The sequence below is a fragment of the Tamandua tetradactyla genome, chromosome 7, assembly GCF_023851605.1.
Source record: "Tamandua tetradactyla isolate mTamTet1 chromosome 7, mTamTet1.pri, whole genome shotgun sequence".
Lineage (NCBI taxonomy): Eukaryota > Metazoa > Chordata > Mammalia > Pilosa > Myrmecophagidae > Tamandua > Tamandua tetradactyla.
Window position 1 is genome coordinate 38,902,303 of NC_135333.1, and position 20,873 is coordinate 38,923,175.

Consider the following 20,873-nt stretch of genomic DNA (forward strand, 5'->3'; position numbering starts at 1 on the left):
CACCACCCCCACAATGCCCTCACACCCACACAGCCAGGGCGGGGGCAGCCCAAGGAAAGTAAGGAAGAGAGAGGTGAAGGCCTTCATCCACCCTCGCGTTTCCATGGAAACCTTGGGGTGGGTCACAGGCCTGAGCTGTGCCGTTCTGGGACTCAGGCCAGTGTGCCATTTCCTTTGAACGGATTTTCCCCTCTTGCTCTCTGACACCTGTAATGGCTAGTTTTTCTCCAGTTGGTGGCCGGTCCACACTTCCAGGTGGGGGTCCAGCCCAACAGCAGAGACGTTGGGGCACATCCCTGGAGTCTGCCCAGCCCTGGACCCCCATGGCCCTTCATACTTGGGGTACTCATTCCCCAGGGGCAGCTCCAATACCCCATTGGGGCTGGTCGAGGTGCCCCAGAGCTTTCTGCATAGTTGCCATGTTTATCTAGAAACCACATCCTTCCTAGTCCAGCTTGGATCAGCACCTCCTCCAGGAAGCCTTCCCTGCCTGACCCTCTCCACCTTCTCTCCTTTCCTCTCCTCTCCTCTCACACCTTATGGGGGTGGGACATGCTTTCCCCAGCTCCCCCAGTGGCCGTGTGACCATGGGTGTGCCTCACCACCTCTCAAAGGCACAGTTTCCCCTGCTCAGTGGAGGTGGCCCCTTGTGTTATCTTCGTAATTGTTTCTGTTTCCTACTTCCCTGTCATGGGATGGGGCCACAGATGGGTGGGGCTCTGCCAGGTCCCAGGCATCAGCGCTGGCACAGTTGGTATTCTGTTAAGTGTCTGATAGATGGACAGAAGGACAGATGGTTGGATGGATGGATGGATGGGTGGGTAGATAAATTAACCAACTGCTTGCCAGGGCCATTAGGAGGGTCAGATGAGAAGGATGTGAGCTGAAATTCTCATTGGGTTGTATAGAGGGGTCTGGCAAAATAGGAACTGGCGGCTGCATTTACCAGGCATCAAGGGCTTTGCATGGCCCATTCTCATTTCTGAGGTTGGCTATATTTCTGTCCCATTTTACAGATGGGAAGGCTGAGGTACAGGGAGGGTAGAGGTGGCTAAGAGACCATGCCAGGAGTCAACCTCTAGGGCTCAGAACTCTCCATCCCTGTTTTACTCTGCAAAGCTGTTTTAAATGGCAATGTATTAGCTTAGCAGCTTAGTTTTGAGGCTGTGAAAATATCCAAATCAAGGCATCCTCAAGGCGATGCTTTCTTCCTGAAGATTGGCTGCCAGCATTCCTTAACTCTTCTGCCACATAGCAAGGCACATGATGGCATCTGCTGGTCTCTCCCTCCTCTTCCAGGTTTCCTTGTCTACAGCTTCTTGCTTCCTGTGGCTTTCTCTCCCTCCCCCTCTCTGTATTCATCCCATTTATAAAGGACTTGGTAAGAGGATTAAGACCCACCCTGGGCCACACCTTAATGGAAATAACCTGATCAGGTAGCCCCACTTAAAATAGGTCCACACCTACAGGAATGGATTAAATTTAAGACATGATTTCCTGGGATACCTCCAACTCCAAACCCTCACAGCCCCCATGCCCTGCCGGAAGTAGGCTGCTTCTGTGTCCTGGGTAAGCTCAGAGCATCTGCCAGAGCCCACTGGGGACAGCAGTCTGGGCTCTCTGTGCCCACAGGACAGAAGCTGCTGGACTCGCTGGCTGAGACGTGGGACTTCTTCTTCAGTGACGTGCTGCCCATGCTGCAGGCCATCTTCTACCCTGTGCAGGTGTGGGGCTTCCACAGTGCCACCTGTGCTGGGGAGGGAGGCTGAGCTCAGGGTGCTGGGGGAGTGGTGGGTGCTGAGGCTTCCACATGACACTCCGTGTCCACAGGGCAAGGAGCCCTCCGTGCGTCAGCTGGCCCTCCTGCACTTCCGGAACACCATCACCCTCAGCGTGAAGTTGGAGGACGCGCTGGCCCGCGCCCATGCCCGTGTGCCACCCGCCATCGTGCAGATGCTGCTGGTGCTACAGGTGAGTGGGGGCACGGGGTGGGGGAAGGGAAGGCCGCAGGTGGGTTGGTGTGAGGGCTGCAGGTGAGTGCAGGTGGCTCCAGGCAGTGACCTTGGTCCTCACTGGGTGAGGGAGCCCAAGGTCACCAGGGTCAGCCGGTGTCCCCTGCAGAGCTTCTCAGAGCCTATAGAAGCAGGCCTCGGGGACTCCCCAGAGTAGGGGGTGCAGAGTCCCCACCGCATCTGATCATGGGTCCTTACCTGCAAGCCGTCATGGTCGCGTCGGAGCAGGGGAGTGACCCAGAGGCCACCAGGCTCCGGAAGAGACAGGGAAGGGAGGGCCTGCATGTTGGGAGGTCACAGCGGGGACCATCAGGGGCCCAAGACCCCATGGGGAAAGAGAGGAGGTCAGGGCTATTCGTGCGGGTCTCAGCGCTGGGCCGTGTGGGCCAGGCGAGGGGTCCTGGGGCGTACTGTCTGGGCGTGACCCTCGCTCCCTGCCTCACAGGGGGTGCACGAGTCGCGGGGCGTGAGCGAGGACTACCTGCGGCTGGAGGCCCTCATCCAGAAGGTGGTGTCGCCCTACCTGGGCACCTACGGTCTCTGCTCCAGCGAAGGGCCCTCCGCGCACTCCTGCATCCTGGGTAGGTGGCTCCATGGGGACCCCCTCGCCCCCGGGCTGTGTGGAAGCTGCAGCGACCAGCCAGAGCTGGCCCCTTTGGGGTCATTTGCGCACCTACTGTGTGCCCAACCCCCCTCTTCAAGGTCTGGTTGGGGAGGTGGCCAGTGAGCGTACTCCCCCTGAATGACTTGTACCAGGATGGGTGCCCGGGTGACACTGGGGGGCTGAAGCCTGCCAGTGAATGGACAGGTAGACTGAGGCCTTGAGAACGTTCTCCCTCGCCTAGAGGGGCATCCAGATGTCCCCCAGTCTGCCCAGAGGGGCCCGGCAGCCTGAGGAAAGCTTTATGCCACCCATCCAGCCCTGGGTGCCGGGTCCCCTGCCTCTCAGCCTAGGAGAGTCCCAGATGCTCACCATGCTGCGCCCTGCCACCTGGCGGCCACTTCTGGAACTGCAGGATCTTGAGTGGGCCCTGGCTCGCCCCACCCCTGCCTGGCCCTGGCTGGCACTTCCGCCGCGCCTCCCCCGGAGTGACTAACTTTCCCGGGGTCACGTGACCGGTAACTGGCAGGGGGTGGGGTTTGAACCCAGGCGGTGTACTTGAGACCCACACCCCACACTGCCTTCCCCACCCCCACCGGTCTAGGCCAAGACAGAGAAGAGCCGTTTGCAGGACCACGTGGGGTCTCCTAGTGCCAGGGCTGGACTGGAACCTTTACCTCCAAGCAGTCCACCTCCCGCCAGGCTGCCCTGGACCCCGCATCAGGGTGGGCACCTCCAGACAGCACCTGGCCATGGTCGCTGAGGGCGCAGAAGCAGAGCGGCCAGCAGGGCCCGTGAGTGACGCCCCTTCTCGCCCTCCCCACCCCGCAGAGAAGCGTCTCCTGCGCCGCTCCCGTGTGGGGGACACCCTGACCAAGAACCCCGTGGTACGCTCCAAGAGCTACAACACGCCGCTGCTGAACCCCGTGGAGGAGCACGAGGCCGAGACGGCGGCGGGGGGCGTGGGCATCCGCAGGCACTCCGTCTCCGAGATGACGTCCTGCCCCGAGACCCCTGGCCAGGCCCCCACCACCGCCTTCCGCCCCTCCCCCGCCCCCTGCCCGGGGCCCTGGCCTGACAGACTCTACCCCCCTGCCCAGCCTGCTGCGCCAGACACGGGCCCGGCCCCCAGCCCCGAGCTCCTGGTGGACCAGGTCCTGGAGTCGGTGGACTCAGACCCCGGGGGCATCTTCATTGACTTTGTCCGGGGTGCCGGCTCGGGCCCAGCCGAGTTCGAGGGCTCTGGGGGCCGGCAGAGTGTTGTGTGAGGGACCGTGGCCTTCTCACCGGCCCCATGTGTGTGCGTGTCTGGCGTGTGTGAGGTTTTTTTACTCTGTCCTGTCCCGGTGGTCTTGCTGGGCTTACCCACTTGGGCACCCCCAACTCTTGTTTGGACAAGCACCCCCCCACCCCAAGTCCCCGCTCGGCCAGCCCACAGCACAAGTCCGTCCTCGGGCATCTGGGTGGGGGACACCCTCAAGCAGCAGGCGCCAGGCACGTGGCATTTGCAGATGTGGGGGTCAGAGTGGACCACTCCATCCCCCTCCCTGCCCCCCTTCCAAGGCTGACCTTACTGGCAAAGGCTGTGGGGTCAGGTGGGCTTTGCCCACGCAGCCTACGACTGGGCCCGATGACCCATGGATGGAATCTGTATCAGATCTTCCTCTCCTGCCCTCCTCACCTCAGACACAGAGCCACCTCTTATGTGACTGTTCTAGAACCTTCTGCCTGGGGTGGCCATGGGGGAGGGGAGAGGAGGGCAATAAAACTTGTCTGCTACACCCCTGAGCTCCTGAGTGCTGTTCTGGGGGCCCCCTGTCCTTAGGCAGGGTGGACCTGTGTTTTGGGGCTCCAGGGCTGTGAGCCTTGCTGGGGGCGACAACTCCCCCCTCCCCCATTATCCAGGCCTCAGCGTTCCCTTCCAGGCTCTTTCTGCCCCACCTGGTGGAAGGACTGGGGATTGCCAGAGAGCTGGACACTTGGAGACTGATCCCAGACTTTTCCCCTTGCTCTTTGGACCCCAAAGCAGTTACACATTGGCCGAAGAAGACCTACAAGGGGGCTGGGAGGAAGCAGGGAGGCAGGAGCTGCTGGGTCCCTCTTGCACTGGGGCTGCTTGGCTGCCCTGAACCTTGCGTTCCTCCTGCCCCCTCACAGGGGGTACCAGGCCCTCAGCAGGGCAGAACCCCCTTTCCTGGCGTCTCTGAGCGCCTACTCCCTGCCCCATGAGGGCTTGACTGGGAGCCCTTGGGTGCAGGTGGTGAGCTCACCCTTGAAAACGACCCAGAAGGAGGGTAAAGGCCTGAATCTTCTCTGGGGCTGGCAGGACCCATTGGTGGCAGGTGCTGGGCTTGGGCCACTTCTCCGGCACCCCCTTAAAGGGCCACAGGCTGAGGTGGCCTTCAGGGCGAGGGAGAAGGGTGTGTGAGGTTTCTCCTGGGCTGGGTGGGAGTCTTTGCACCTGGTCACATTTCCCACCCCCCACTCAGCCTCTTTTGGAAAGAAGCCAGCTTTTTGGAAGCTCTGCCCTTCATGGAGTTTATACACGTGGGCTGCACATGGGGCAGGGGTCCTTGAGTCCGTGGTCAGGGAAGGAAGGTGGGTGAGCCCCGAGTGCCCTCAGGAGGGGCCAACTGGGGAGGGGGGTGTTTGGGGAAGGAGCCGTGGGCCAGGAAGGAGCAGCATTTCTGTCTCTTTCGCACTCCCAGGGGGTCTAGAATTCGGGGCTGCAGGCCTAGCTCAGCCCAGTGGCTAGGGGAGTAGGGCAGCCCCAAACTTAGGAGTGGCTGGGGGCTGCGGTGCAGGCAGGAGGCCTGTGAGATCCCCATGTCACCCCTCTTTGCTCCCGGCTCCCTCCTGGAGACCAGGATAGATCGGCGGCGGGGGGGGGGGACTTAGTGGGATCCCAGACTGGCAAAGCGCAGAAGATGGAGCTGGGAGCTGGGGGTCTGGTTCTGCTCAGCTGATCACCCTGGGTGCTGGACTCTCTGTCCACGGGGGTCCGCAGCTCCATCACAGAGGTCTGCACATCCCCTTTCAGCATCTGTGCCCCTGGGGATTGCTGAGCCACGTCTGATCCCAGGGGAACCTGAAAGCACCTGTCAGCTCCAGGGGTCTCAGACCCCAGCATAGAGCCCATTCTCTGCAGTGGTCCCAAAGCTGCTTGACTGATCCCTGCAGTGAGGTGGGGCGGGAGAGACAGAGAGAGCCCATCCTGAGGTGCAGGGGGCAGCGGCCTGGGCCTGGGCCTGGGCCCTGTGACTGCTCGGGACAGCTCAGCTGCAGTCTGAGGGTGGGAGAAGTTGCTCCAGCTGGGGCTGCACCCCGGAAAGGAGCAGCCCCAAGGGTGGGCCGTGGAGGGTGTTGGTGTGTGTGTCTTTGTTGTGTGTCTGTGTATCTGTTTGTGTGTCTGGGTTGTGTGTGCCTGTAAGTGTGTCTATGTACGTCTGTGTGTGTTTATTATACCAGTTATGTTCTAAACAATGTTTGTGGTGATCTCCATCAAAGGATCTTAATATGAATTAGTAAATTGTAAATAAAGAAAAATCGGGACCAGGAAAGATATAAAGTGGAATAGAAGACCAAGATTTGGGGGGGGCTGGGATGGTGAGGCAGATAGAGTATCGTGGGGCTACACGGGCCACAGCGAGCAGGGGGCTTGCCCTGCTCGCCTTAACTGTGTTGGGTTCTGTGAATTCCTTGCAGGGAAGCCTGGCCTGAAATGCCCGTTCCTCCTCTAAGCCCAAGGCACGTGAGAGGTTCTGTCAGAGGGACTTGGGGGTCCTGCACTCACTAGTTGGGGGAGGGTGGGGTGCCTGGGGAGGCGTGCCCAGACCCAGGAAGAGGGTTGGGGTCTGCAGAGGGGGGCACTGGAGCGCATCGGACAGGGGAGGTACCTTGCCCAAGGTCACACAGGTGGAACCAAGTTCAAGGCTGGCAGCCCTGCCCTGAGGCCATAGGGGTGCCCCTGCCCGCTGCTCCCCGGCAGTGAGAATGGCCGCCACACAGGGTTGTCCTGAATGGTGAGCTAAGTTCCGGCCTGCACGGTCACCTGGGATGTTGGAACATGCCCGCACAGCTCCCCAAGTGTGTGTTCTCGTGGCCACTCACCCCTCCCCCAGCCCTTATTGCAATCACTCTCACCTGACCCGGAAGTCTCTGTTTGAAAGATGAGACACTGGTGTCTTTGTGTCCTGAGGCTGCCATGACAAAGCAACACCAACTGGGGGCTTAAAACAACTGACATCTATTCTCTCCCAGCTCTGGAGACCAGAAGTCTGAAATCAAGCTGTTCAGGGCCATGCTCCCTCCCAAGGCCCCAAGCAAGCTGGAGACCCTTCCTGCCTCTTCCCACTCCATGTGGCTGCACGTGTCCCTTGGCCATCCCTTGGCTGGGCGATGCATGGCTCCATTCTCTTCTGCCTTCACACGGAGTTGTCCCCACGTTGTCTGTCTCCTACAAAGAAGCTCCCCTGGGATTTAGGGCACACCCTAAGCCAGTATGACCCATCTCGATCCTTACCTCAATTTCTGCAGAGATCCCATTTACAAATAAATTCCCGTTCTGAGGCTCCGGGTAGACATGAATTTTGAGGGGGACGCTGTTCACTCCAGGTCACAGAGGTTCATGTTCAAGGTCACCCAGTTTAGCAAGTGAGGCAGCCAGGGGTCAACCGCAGGGCCACATGACCCTCCCATAAACTGCTCCCTTCCATCATCTGACCTTGGCACTGTGGCTCTCGGCTTCCTCCACCCAGGACCAGCTCCCCCTATATTGAGAAAGACGTACCCCTCCAGCCCTCCAGCTCTAGCCCCTGACCCCTCCCTCCCTGGACACTCTTTCCACTCTACTCTAGATGAAGGGGGTCCTTGTATGGGGACAAGCTGGTCTCGGGGTGTTGTGCTTTATTGCACACCCTTCCCGGGCAGAGCTAGAAGCCCTGGGCTGTGATCCTGAATCGGTCACTGCCTTGCTGTGTGACATCGGGCAAGTCACCCAACCTCACTTGCCCCACCTAGCAGGGGTCTTTCCAGATACTCAGTTCTGGACCCAACAGTATCCTTTTTCGGGTGTGTGCACTATGGACTCACAGGGAAGGGCCTGCAAGACCATAAACTCCCAGTTACCAGGCCACGTATCCCTGATAAGTAGCTCTGTGCAGACAGTCATGTACCCAGCAGATGGATACTTAATGAATTTTGACCTGAAGGTAATAATGGCTTAATAATAAACTGATAATCTTAACCCCAGAACCCTCTCTTCATTGACCAATGTTTGCAGAGAGCTCAGAACTGCTCTAACAGGCTGTAAAAAGCTATAAAAATGTAAAGTATCATCGACATCATCTGCAAGAATTTCTCATGCTGACATTTCTCTTTTTACCATGGGATTTATGTCAGCCTGTGTTTGAGGGGAGAGGGGGGCCAGGGTGGCATAAATTATGAGGATGTGGGATCTAGCAGGGCTCTTATTTGTAAGCCGCCAAAGCAGCTTCTGGCTGATTAAGTGGAGAAGGAGTTTATTAAAGGATGTTGGGAGTTTTCTAGGGTTGGCAGGAGGATGGGAGAGCCGGGCACACAGTTTAGCTTCCAGAACAACATGCCAGGCCACCCCGCAGAATGAGTCTGATGGGGAAACAGCCACAACCACAACCCCTTCATAGGATTGCCTCCACCGCCCAGGGAGTCTCTTGTCATATAGGGATGCTCCTACAGCGCAGGGATTCTCTCGTCATATAGGGATGCTCCCACAGCGCAGGGATTCTGTCGTCATGTAGGGATGCTCCCACAGTGCAGGGATTCTCTCGTCATATAGGGATGCTCCCACAGTGCAGGGATGCTTCAGTCGCCCTGGACCAAACCCACAACTGCCAAGCACTGATACCAATTGTGCCCTGGGTACCTGAACTTACAGATACCATGGCTGCCCTCTCCAGCGCAGCGAATCGCAGGACAGCCTCCCTTCATAGTGTGCCGTCAGGATGGTGAAGGCTGATGACTGCCTGGGCCCTGGCTGGAAAGGAGGCTGGGTATACCAGTTGTCTGGCCACTGTGGGGCAGCCCAGTTCCAACATCACATGGGCATCTGAAAGCTGCCAGGGCCCGAGTTCACCACCTGGATCCACCTCTGACATTGAGCGTGGCATCGGGAACAGGGTCTCATCATTGCGAAGCAAAAGGTTTTGAATAACTAGCCACAGGAAATATTATGGCCCATGCATATAGATTTGACTCCGTTTGAGTCAGTACCAATGACCAGATGCATTTGCGCTGTGGCGGGAGACCAGGACAGGAGCATGGGCATCTGGAAAGCTGCCTCGGGTCCCTAGCTTAGCCACACAGAAGTTACAAAAGTTCTGAATTCCCCAGGAATTTGATTACTAAATCATTATAGAGGCATTCCTTTTTGCTTTCTGGTATTTTGGAGTAGACAGAGGGAGATACCTGAAATCTCTTCATTGTAACCCAGCTGATAATTGTAACCCAGCTTGATCTCTGATAACGATTCTATAGCCCTTATCTTCTGCCCCTGTGATTGTAAAAACCTGGTGACTAACCTTCATTTCTACCCAGTTATCCAGTTTTCAACTTTAGAGTCTTGTAATCACTGAAGACAGCCCCAAATGTCTATTAATGAAGAGTCCTGGGTCAGCCCAGAACTAACCCAACCCAAGTCCAAAATTATCTTGACAACCGAGACTGGATCTAACCAAAGTGGGCCCGCCTGACATGTGCAGTAGCTTAGCCTTTAACCTACAAGTCACCTACACCTCATTAGAATACTAAAAATCCCGCCCATCATCAGATTAATGCCAGCATTTTCTTACATTCTGTGACTAAACACGTAATCAGTCTGCGCATGCTTAATAATTAGATCACCTCAAATTACATCATCTGGGGCCACTGTGTTCATTTCCCAAAAACCTGCCCATCTTTTAATTCTATGCAACTATCAGAGTTCCTGCAGTTCAGGGAGACAGATGTTGGGTCGATAGGCCGGCTGCTCTCCTGCTATGCGCCTAGTAGTTCACTTTCTCTCTTTGGAACCCCAGTGTCTTAGGAATTGGTTATTTGAGCTCCTTGGGCAAAAGAATCCACCTCCTTTGTCTGGTAGCACTGGCCCAGAAGGAGCTAGGTTGTCTACATTCCTTCTAGCTCAACCTAGCCGTCACTGCCACGAGTCAGTGGGAAAATTTGGGTTTCATGGTTTTAATGAGGTTAAAAACAAGCCAAGCCTTAGATCAAGCAGCTGGCAGGGAGAGTTAATTTGGGAGAAAATAAATGGGAAGCCTAGGGCCTGTAAAGGCAGATCTTTATTTCCTCTTCCTTCAGGCTCGCCATCCTCCCCTCCCCCATCCATCACCAATTCACCCCACCCCACCCCCGTGCTCATTAATGTGGGATTTGCTGCTTGGGGGAGCACCGTCTCTCAGACTTCATAAACATTTGTAAGAACAAATTTAATAAAGCCTGGAATAATACCATTCAGATGTAATTCCTTCATTTTGCATTATTATTCTTTCTTTTCTATTGCAAAGCATTTGAAATGCAAGGAGTTATTGTTATAGCAACAAAAGAAAATGACTAACTGGTTGATTACTGATTAGGCCTGCTTGGGGAAAAACAGAAGGAAGAAACTGAAAAGGAGCCAGCCTCTGCTTTACAGCTCTTTTGTTTCTTTCTCCTTTTATTTTGAATGGCATGACACACCTGCCTTCTTTGCTTCACAATCATTCTGTATTATTGTTTTATCATATGTATTTTAATATCACTAAGCAATGGTTGTGGAATTTGTATGAGAGTTTCACAAAATACAGAAGCCAGGAAAATTGTATTCCCCTTTGTGTCTCTTAATAGCATGAAATTATGCTGCCAGCCGTCGACTGAATGGGGAGGTGTTTTCTCTTATGTCGAAAGTAGCTTTTTAAGACAGAAAACCAAGAAATTGTCCCTCTTTCAAAAAGGACTGATCTTACATCGATAATAAGAAAAGATGTTTACATTTCATGAAAGGAAAAGAGAGACACAAAACAGTAGACTGATGGAGTGTGTGTGTGTGCACGTTTGTGTGAGCATGTGTGCAAGCATGCATGTGTGTACACGTGTACATGTGTTTGTGCTCGTGTGCATGTGTGTGCATGCACGTGTGCTGCTGAAATAAGGCATCCCCTTGACTTCTTTGTCATGTTCTGAACAGGAAGAGTTTTGGCCTCACTGTAGGCCTTGCTCCTGAACATCCAGAGACTCAGATAACACGCATTAGAATTGAGACAGCGTCACAGGTCCCTCCCTCTTTCCCAAAAACCTAAGTTCTTTAAGGTTAAGAAAGGTATAAAATCAGAAATATGCAAGCTGGGCTGTGTTTGTTGAATTGGCCCAAAGTCCAGCTTGGTTGCAAATTCTTTGCCCAAGCAATGCAGCTGTTTGGGTGATGAGGGAGTGAAGCCGACCTAGATCACTCATTCATTCAACAAACTCTGATCGGGTGCCTCCTATGTGCCAGGTGCAGGACAGCCTGATGTACCTGACCTTCATGGAATGGTAACAACTGATGTTTGGTGCCAGCTACTGCTCCCCATTCATACTGTATATTAATATATTTCATGGTTCTCATGAGCAAAGTTGGCGAGAAGCCTCCTGCCTTGGTCTCACTGGCTCTGGGGAAGATAAAGTCTTACTGCTTCTATCTCCTTTCCTACCCCGTTGGTGGTCACATGACTCAGGCCAAGCCAATCAGAGGCCTTCCCTGGGATTTTTTTTCCTACTAGTGCCTTCAGGAGAGTAACTCTGTGCTCTGGTGAAAAGGTACAAGGATATTTTGTCAGGTGATGGTTTTGGTCACAAGAAATAGAAAACTCAACTCAAACTATCTTAAGCAATTAGAGAACTTATTCGGGCATTTAAATGGGAAGATCAGAGGTAGAGCACGCTTCAGGGCTGGCTTGATCTAGGGGCTCTGCAATGTTACCAAGGACTCAGTTCCTTGTTTCTGCCTGCCACAGGTATCAGCTTCATTCTAAGCCTGGATCTCCTCATGGCCACAGGACAGACGTCTGGATTCCCCAGTGTGCCAAGTTTCATCAACCAAATTGGGAGAGAGAAAGGGAGAGGCCACGACTTTCTCTTCACCCAGCTATCAGAGTAGAGTCCAGCAGTCCTGGACCAGCCACACTGAATGATTTAGGACCAGTTATCTTTGGAACCGAACCACTGATTGGGGTGGGGGATGGGGTTATGCTGACTGGCCTCTGACAATCAGAACCTTCCCTCTAGAGTTGGGGTGGAGTCAAACCCCCTGGCTGACCTGGGTATTGGGGACCACAAAGATCATGTCCTCATATATACATACATGACCCCAAAGCTGCCAGCTGCCATGTAACCCTCCATGCAAGGTGGTCCTGGATTGGGGAGCCTCCTGTCCCCTAAAGAGCAGAAGGGAGAGGAGGGAATGGGAAGTAACGTATCCTGGGTATTCTTCCTGCAGTCCCGGTGGCTCCCCACCCCTAGGACCCCTGCGCTGCTGAGACCCCACATCCCCCCCCCCCCCAGCAGCCTTCCCATCACTCCCCCTTTTTGGTTTCACCTGGTTCCTTGTGAGCTTCTGTCTTCTGCTGGAGGTCAGTGAACCCTGAGTCCCTGTCCCTACGCCTTCCTGCCTCTTGGGCGCCTCAGTTTCCCTAACCAGAAAAGAGGACAGTGGGTGACAGAGCCTTGTGCCTTTGATGTAGGATTTTGCCTGTCTGCACCCATCAGCCATCCTCTGCTCCTGCTACGGCCCCCCACAGGGGCGCTGGAAATACGAGGCACCTGGGAAGTCAAGGAAGTACAGAATGTTCTGGGGATCCTCTGTGTCCCCTTTAGTCATAGTCTGTAAGGCCAGGGACTCCCCCCCAGTACCCCCCAACGTGCTAATGAAGACATTCACCTTCGCTTCTGAAGGCTCGCTGTGGGTGGCGCCCAGCCTGGGCCCATGGGGCCCAAGATGCTGTTTGTGGGGCTTAGCCACGTTTACCATGGTCCAAAGAGGTTATAAAGCCATGAGTTCAAATGTTTTCTGCATTGAAAGTATCAGTTTGCTAAACCTAGAGCAGTTTCTGTAGCCAGCTTTAGCTCATCTAGAGGTCTTTAATGTGCAGGAGCTCCTAGAGTACGTATGTCCCGGGAGCTTTTCACATGTCATTTCCCCTAGTCCTCATGGGGCAGTCCCAGCCTGGATTACAGCTGCACAATTGGGTACACACACCAGAAAGGGGGGACCCAGATGTGGGAACTCGGCAGTGACTGAAGCAAAGCACTCTGCCCCAACAGAATTAATCCAGTGACAGGAAGATGAAATAGCTGAACATAGCGTGCGATGTACCAAAGAGAAAGAAGGCTGGGGAAAGACTAGGGCATGCTGGGGGTGGGGTGGGGGAGGAGGTGCTGAAACTATAGGCAGAGTGACCAGGGATGCCCTTGCTGAGGAGGTATTGGGCGAGGGCAGGGCAAGTGCAAAGGCCCTGGGATAGCAGGGGTGCTCCTGGGATGTAGCATGAACAGCTAGAGGTTAGCATGGCTGGGGAGACAGAGGGTGTTTCATTTGCTGAAGCTGCCAGAATGCAATAAACCAGCAATGAGTTGACTTTTAGAAAGGGGATTTATTCGTTTACAAATTTACAGTTCTAAGGCCATGGAAATGTCCAAATTAAGGCATCAAGAGGAAGATACCTTCTCTGAGGAAAAGCTGCTGGCATCCAGGGTTCCTCTATCAGGTGAGAAGGCACATGGCTGACATCTGTTTGTCCTTCGCTCCTGGTTCCATTGCTTTCAGTTTCTGGTTCCAGCAGCCTTCTCTCATGGGTCCTTTCAGCATCTCCAGAGTGTTTCTCTCTCATCTCCCTCTCTGATCTCTCTCCCTCTCTCCTCTTCCACCCCACCCCCCTTTACCCTCTCATAAAGGACTCCTTGAATGGACTGGGTCACATTTTAATTGAAAAGCTCCCACCCCCAACAGGCCTGCCCTCACAGGATGGGTTAAAGGAGCATGGTCTTTTCTGGGGTACACACAGCTCCAGACCAGCACAGAGGGTGCGTGGTCAGAGGTAGCAGTGGTTGGGGGTACCCTGAAGGCCCATGGGGGCCATGGAAGGAAGGATGTGGGCTTTGACTCTGAGCGAGGCGAGGTGGGAGCTGCTGGGGGGTCTTAGTGGAGACAAGGCAGGGTCCTCATGAAAGCATTTCCTGGCTGCAGTGTCGAAACGGATGGAAGGGGGCCAGGGCACAAGTAAGGAGACCAGGGGGGCTACTGCACTAAGTCATGTGAGGGGCGTTGGCGTGGGCCATTTATGGCAGTGGGTGGGCGGCAGGTAGTGGGAAGAAGGAAAGAAGCATTAGGGCTTCCTGGTTGACCAGATGTGGGTGCTGGGGAAAGAGAGGTGTCAAGGGTCACTCCAAGGGTTTGGGGTGGCCCAGTGGGAGAACAAAGTACCGGCCACTCTGGGCTTGAACTGCCGGCTAAGACCTCACCCTGATGCCAGCCTGGGTTAGGGCTGCCTCTGGGGTTGCCTGGACCGGGTCCTGGCTGGGTTCTGAGCCCGGTAGTGCTTGTGGAATAAATATCTCCTTTCAACTCAGCACATCTCACCCCTCCCGCCTCACTTTGCACATCCCTCAGATGCGATAATGGATCATCAAGGAAGGTGCCTGCCCAAGCCTGGGTGAGGAGCAGGAGGAGGGGCGCTGTCCAGGAGGGAATCGGGGGACCTGGGGTGCACAGAGGGAGGGGTTTCTCAGCCCTCATGCTCCACCCCTTCCTCACCCACGACAGCCGCCAGAGCCGGCGGGGGCCTGTCCTCCCGAGTCCCGGGCGGGCCGGAGGGTCACCCCACGCGCTGGGGAAGCAGCGCCCGCCCCGGAGCGGGGGCGGGAATGGGGGCGGGGCCTGCCCGGGAGCCGCGTCTGGGGCAGGGGCAGGTGCGGCGCGGGGCGAGCCGAGGCCAGGTGAGGCGTTGGCGGGGACGGTTTCCAGGTAAGGCCGGCGTCCGCGGGAGGGAGCCCGTCGGGGGCCCGCGACCCGGGCCAGCGTGCCGCGCGGGTTCGAAGGGGAGCCGGAGGCCAGGCGGGGCCCAGTGCCCAGGTGCGGGGACGCCCAGGTGGGGCGCAGAGCCATTGCGAGGTGATGGCAGAGACGGGTCTGAGCTCAAGGGCCGGCTCTGGCCCCAGCAAGCGCGCTGCATCGGGGGTGCCAGTGGGTCTCCCCCACCCCCTTCTCTCGTTTTCCCCTTCCTGCGTCTCCTCTCCTTTCCTCCCTGCACTTCCCCTACCTCCCTCAACCCTCCTCTGTCCCCTCCTCCCTCCCTGCCATCTTTCCCACCCTTTCTCCTCACCGCCCCCACCCCACCCCCCAGCCCCCACCCCAGCCCCGCATCCCCCTCTACTCCTCCACCATCCCCTACTTCTCTCCTTGTTTTAGCCTGGTCCTGTTGTCTCAACCCAAACTTCAGCTAGCCCCCTTTCCCTCTCGGGTGATTTGGGATCTCTGACCCACAGGACCTGCCGGGCACCCACATTGCACGGGCCTACCAGCTCCATCCCCCACACCTGGGAGGCGGTGACAGCATTCCCAATTCACAGATGAGAAACTGAGGCCAGAGCAGGTGTGAGCACTGGGACTGAGGTGCTCCGTGCACATTGGAATTGAGGTACTCCGTGGGGGTGCTGGCCTGTCGACCCACCCTGGCTGGGACCCTAAGAGTTGTCAGGCCCAAAACGTAAATTAAGCCAGAAATCAGCCTTCAAAGTCACCAGTTATGGGGAGGGGCCCTGGCTTGTTTTCCCCTTCTGGAATCCTTAAGAATTCCTCCAAGACATTTTCAGCATCTCTGGTTTGGGGAGTTTCCCCGCTGCCTTGAGAGGTATATTTAAGGTGCCTGCTCAGCTTTTACCACCCAAGAGTGGCATTAGCAGGACTCAGAGAGGGTTAGTGATTCACCTGAGGCCACACAGCAGCAAGGGAACCCTGAGCTCCCAGCCTTGTCCCCACTCCAGGGAGCTGTGGCAGTGGGACAGTTAGTGTGTGGTCCCCAGAGCCCAGAGAAGGAACTGCGGAATCTGCCTGAGAGGAGACCTGGACCACAGCAGGAAGGGTGCAATTCCTGGGTCAGGATTTGGCCGGGATGGGGACAGGGCCTGGGCTGTCAGGTGGCTGTGAACATTGAGGTCTTGTGTCAGAGGCCGTGTGGATTCCAGAGCTCTTCTGCATGTCTGCCAAGTGCAGCATTGACATTTGTCCAGAGGAGAACTCAAAACTTAAGACTCAACAGTTTCTGTACGGAAATGTCCTTGGTTGGCCTTGTGTTTTAGGATCTTGTTTGTAACCTGCTTGTTTAAGGCGGCCCAACCATTCCCAAACCAACACCAGGGCCTGAGTCCAGCTTATTCTCATGGAATTCTGCCTGACACATCCTGGCCTGGAGGGCTTGTGGGAAGTCAGGAGGGCTTCCTGGAGGAGGAGACCAGTGAGCTAGCTGGGAGGCAGGCAGGGGAGGGAGGGGCTGGTTGAGGTGAAGCAGCGGCTGGAATAAAATCTGGCCAGTTCCAGAAACTGGGAGGAAGAAAGGGTGGCTAGGGATATAGCTCGTGTGTGAGTGGAAGTGGGAAGGCCCGTGGACCACCTGAGCAGAGGTGGGAATTGACTTTGATAATGGCACTGAGCCACCAAAGCCCAGCTTCAGCAAGGTGTTCTGGAAACTTCCTTGACTGAATGTGCTCTGCCTGCCAGGCCAGCTCCAGGCTGAGCCGGCCGTGGACACGCCCTTCCTGGTGGGTTTGGAGGCCGCTCAGGTGACCTGGGAAGAGGCTGTCTTTTGTGCCTGTCACCACATTTAAAACCCACCCACTCCCTGATGTTGCTCTTGCATCACTGATGGAGAAACTGAGGCCCAGAGGCAGCATGAGGGCAAGCCCAGGAAGAGACAGGAGAAGTCGTTGTTTTTTTTTATTTAATAGAGTTTATTTTTTGAGCAATTTTAGGTTTGCAGAAAAATTGTTCAGAAAGTAGAATTCCCAGATACCCTCACCACCACAGTGTTTGCATCTTGCATCTGTGTGGTCCCTTTGTTACATCTGATGAACCAATATTGATCCATTATTGAAAACTAAAGTCCACAGGTTACATTAGGGCTCACTCTCTGTTGTGCAGCTCTGTGGGTGCTTGACATCCTATATCCACTGTTAAGAATGTCAGACAGAATAGTTTTTCACTGCCCTGAAAATGTCCTGTGCTCTCCCTCCCTCCCTCCTTCCCTAACTCCTCTCTCCCTCCCCCACACCCCTGGCAACTCTCTCTCTGTTTTTACTCTCTCTTGTTTTGCCTTTTCTAGAATGCCACATATTTGGAATTATATAGTATATAGCCTTTTCAGACTGGCTTCTTTTACTTAGCCTTCCCTCCATCTACCCTTCCCTCTCCCACCCCTGCCTCCTTCCACACCGCAGTGCTATGTCACTGTATCCCACCCCACCCCCAGCCCAGAGCACTGAGCAGGTGCCTGCCCGGAGGGAGCTGGGATGGGGACACTGAAAGCCTGCAGGTGGCCGCCCTTTAGATGTCCATGAGACCAGCGTGGGCATATAAAAATGATGTTATGCACAGCTTTTCAGATGGATTACTCACCTTTGCCCTCTACCCTCTGATGAGAATTGTTGCTTACTGAAGGTGTGCCACATGAGTCCTTAGCCTTCCTGGGCCTCCCCGGGCCCGCCCAGGCTCCGGTTTGAGGGTACCCCTTTGGGAGCCAACCTGTGGGAGTGGGGGTGCCCTGGAAGCCCCCACCCACTCACCCCCACTCTCTCCCCGCTTTCCCCTCCCTATATTATTTTGAAGCAGCTCCCAGACTCCATACCAGTTACCCATAAATATTGCAGAATCTCTAAAAGACCAGACCTGGCAGGCAGGGAGTGCCCTCAGGTGGGTGCCTGCAGGTGGGTGCTGCCCTCCTGAGCCCCGCCCTAGGCCCAGGGGCAGGGTCTTTGAAACTTCTGGGAGCCCGGCCTGGCCCCGCCCAGGTTTCTGGATGAGTCTCCCCTTCACTTCTCCTGGCCCCCGCTTTTTGCCTTCACAGACATCATGAGTGGCAGGTTGAGGTGAGGCCCAGAGAGGAAGATGTTGGGGTGCCGTGGAGCAGGAGGGGCTGGGGGTGGGGCTGTAGCCACTGGCCAGCCCAGGACCTGACTCCCCGACTTCCCAGCTTCTTGCTGGGTGGGAAGAAGCCTGGCAAGCTGCTAGCCTCTCTGTGCCTCAGTTTTCTCCTCTGGAACAAGTGGATAATGCCATTATCACCCGCTAGGGTGACTGGGAGAATTAAATAAGTTATTTGTGCCAAGAGTCTGAAACAGGGCGAAGCGCCTTCGTACAGGTTTGCACTTATTTGCATTAATGCTTCCTGCTGACCTTGGGAGACTCTTACCATAGGAAAACGTGAAAAATGGACTTTGTCAGAGCCTGTTTCCTACCCGTTGCTGGAGGCCTTGGGTTGCCTTGGACAGAGCAGAGGGAGGAGTCACCCCTGCAGTTGGAGGAGAGGGGACCCCCGTGGCTGCCCATCAAGCAGGGACAGCTGAAGGAACTGGTTTGGCTGGTCAGGAGTCCAGAAGCAGCTGTCCCCTACCCCCCGCTGACTGCTGCCTCCAGAAACTTGGTCATCAAGTGAAAGCTGGCTGGGAAACACTGCAGGCCCTGGGCAGGCGCCCTGGCTGGAGGTTGTTCAGCTCCTGGTGGCTGAAGTCCACGGAGACCCAGGAGTGGGAGTGAAGGGCCAGCGGATTGGTACAGGTGGGGTTCTCGCAAAGTGCCTCCCCCTACCTGAGCCAGGCTCTTACACATTCTCCTGCCTTCTCTGCTCCCACCTGCATCTCTAAAGCTTCATTTGATCCTGTGTTGTGGGAACACCTTGCATTTTATATGCAGGGCTTATGTACTTATTCACATAAGCTTTTTATTTTCACGTAGAATTTCAGATGTATACAAAAGTAGGCAGGACGGCTAAGGAGCCCCTGTCACCCAAGGTCAGCCCCCACCCCCCAAGGTCAACCCCCACCCCCGCCGTGCCACCGAGCCTGGCCTGTGCCTTCCCTTACCTGCTCCCCTGCTCCTCACCTCAACCCCTACCTGCTCACCCCCCACCTGCTCACCCCACCCCCCCATCTGCTCGCCCCACCCCCCCTCACATCCGGTTCACCCTCTTCTCCTCACCTCCATTACTTGCTCAGCCCCTGCCCCCGAATATGACCAGTCTGACCGTGCACAAAATCCTTTCCTCTCTGGGTCCCAGTGCCCTCTCCTATAAATGTGGGATTAGGCTAGGACAGCATCGATGTCCATGCCCGCCTCCCCCGCCCCCGTCAGAGCCTCCCGTTCAGAACCAAGCCCCCAGATTGCGCAGATCCCTGGTGAGCCTAGCAAGCTCTTTTATGCAAGCTCTGCCCCTTGGACATGCCACTCAAATTAAATTTGGTGCTAATGTGTGTGAGGTAAGTAGGTGTGAATTTGTGGCTGCAGCATTAAGATAATTGCTGAGGGTCTATTTGTGTAATGTGCGAATATAATTTTATAGCAACAAACCATATTGCAGTGAATTATAAATAGAACAGTCCACGGTTTGGAATCTCTTTTGCATAATATCCTCAGTGCAGCCGCGCCTGCTCTAGTCTCCATCTCTAATGGAAAGCTGCATGGGCCAGCCCTCAGGGACGCCTGCAGCCCACGTCCATCTCTGGGTGGGTGCCATGCAGGGAGCCCCGTGGGGAGGGCAGGAGGTTCCAGACAGAAGGGCTAGGCAGAGATTCAGGAGGGAGTGGAGGACCCAGACAGGTGGATGGCAGGTTGAAGGTAGAGTTGCTTTTTTTGCTGAAGCCAACTGTGGAGCTGAGAAAGGGTCCACTATGGACGCTGGCTCATTTTCACTTTATTTCTACCTGTTCGAGAGCAAGGGGCCTGCTCACACCAGGTGCTGCACTCAGCATTTGGTATCCTGTTTGAGCAAAACTAGACCTGGGCTCAGTCCTCCTGGGCCTTCAGTCTGAGGAGGGAGGCCTGTGCTAACACCCACCAGAGGGTCATGGTAATTAGCATACAGCAGCTGTGTTGAGAGCGTTGAAGGCAGGACATGGGGCGTTAATAGAGTATGAGGGGCCTCACATACTCCTTGCCAGGAATCAAGAATGAATAGAAGGTGACCTACAGGTGAGGGGAGGAAGAACCCACACTGTCCAGGAAAGAGTTTGTGCAAAGGCCCTGGGGTAAGTGGGAACAGTGGGGCACCCAGCAGAGCCTCCGGGCAGCAGGGCCACTGTGGCTGGAGCCCCAGGAGCCAGGGAAGTCATCCAGGAGTGAGATGCTGTGGTGACAAAGATGGACTCCAAGTGGTGGGGTGTCACCCTCCTTGAGCCCATTTTCTTGCATGTAAGACAGGGGGGGTGAAAAATGTCTTTCCTTCATTTCATGCGAGGGGCTAGGTGCTGAGAGCAAAGATGTTTTAAAAAGGATAATTTTCAGAAAAGGATAAAATCATTTCTCTCATACAGATCTAAACATGAAATGTGTTAAAAGATTTTATTTAACTCATAAGAGAGCCGGGCAGATGTTACAAAGGTTGAAATGAGAATTTGAAGAGCTGTGGCAGGTATGGAAGGAAAACCTGATGGAGGCAGAGCTGGGTTGGGTGTTTTTGGTGCAGAAGCGAAGGAAGGTCCAGGGAATTCTACCTGTAGGACAGAATTTGCATCTCAATAGGCAAGAATTATCTTGCTTCGGTTACCTAACAGTTATTCCCTTAGGGGCAGGTAACCCAGGGGAAGTTCTGTAGCCTGGATCAGGCAGGGTTTCCATGGGAGTTCACGTTTGTCCCTTCAGTTACAAGCAGGTAAGGGTGTGGGGGGTGGGGGACTGGGAGTAAATGTCAGAAAAACTCATTGATGACGTGCGATTTAAATAACATGTGAGACAGCTGTCCAGGAAGAGGGCAGGGGTCCTACTGCAGGAGTTGCGGCTGCTTCCTGTTACGATACCCCCAAAACCTCAAAGAACAGCCTGGAAGCTGTTAAAAGAAATAAAACGAAAAGAAATTGCTATGGCTAAGGGATTTCAAATGGAGGCAGGATGTCGTTCTGCTGCTTACTCTCAGGTCCCAGTGGATATCACAGACTGCCCAAGCATGCAAAGCCTCAGGCTAAACAAGGTTCCTGAAAGCCCTAAGGACATAGGGACACCATAAACAAGCCAC

At 55.2% G+C, this 20,873-nt stretch overlaps 1 protein-coding gene across 3 annotated transcripts in view; it reads left to right on the top strand.

Annotated features, from left to right (window-relative positions):
* PRR5 (proline rich 5) overlaps window positions 1-4,394 on the top strand; it is a 29,081-nt gene extending 24,687 nt beyond the window's left edge. For all 3 annotated transcript variants that reach the window (XM_077169138.1, XM_077169140.1, XM_077169139.1), the window contains 4 exons: window positions 1,633-1,724; window positions 1,831-1,971; window positions 2,458-2,593; window positions 3,445-4,394. In XM_077169138.1, coding sequence (XP_077025253.1) covers window positions 1,633-1,724; window positions 1,831-1,971; window positions 2,458-2,593; window positions 3,445-3,881 — 806 coding nt within the window. In that variant the 3' untranslated portion in view covers window positions 3,882-4,394. The remainder of the gene's footprint in view (window positions 1-1,632; window positions 1,725-1,830; window positions 1,972-2,457; window positions 2,594-3,444) is intronic.
* Window positions 4,395-20,873: the final 16,479 nt, after the last annotated feature.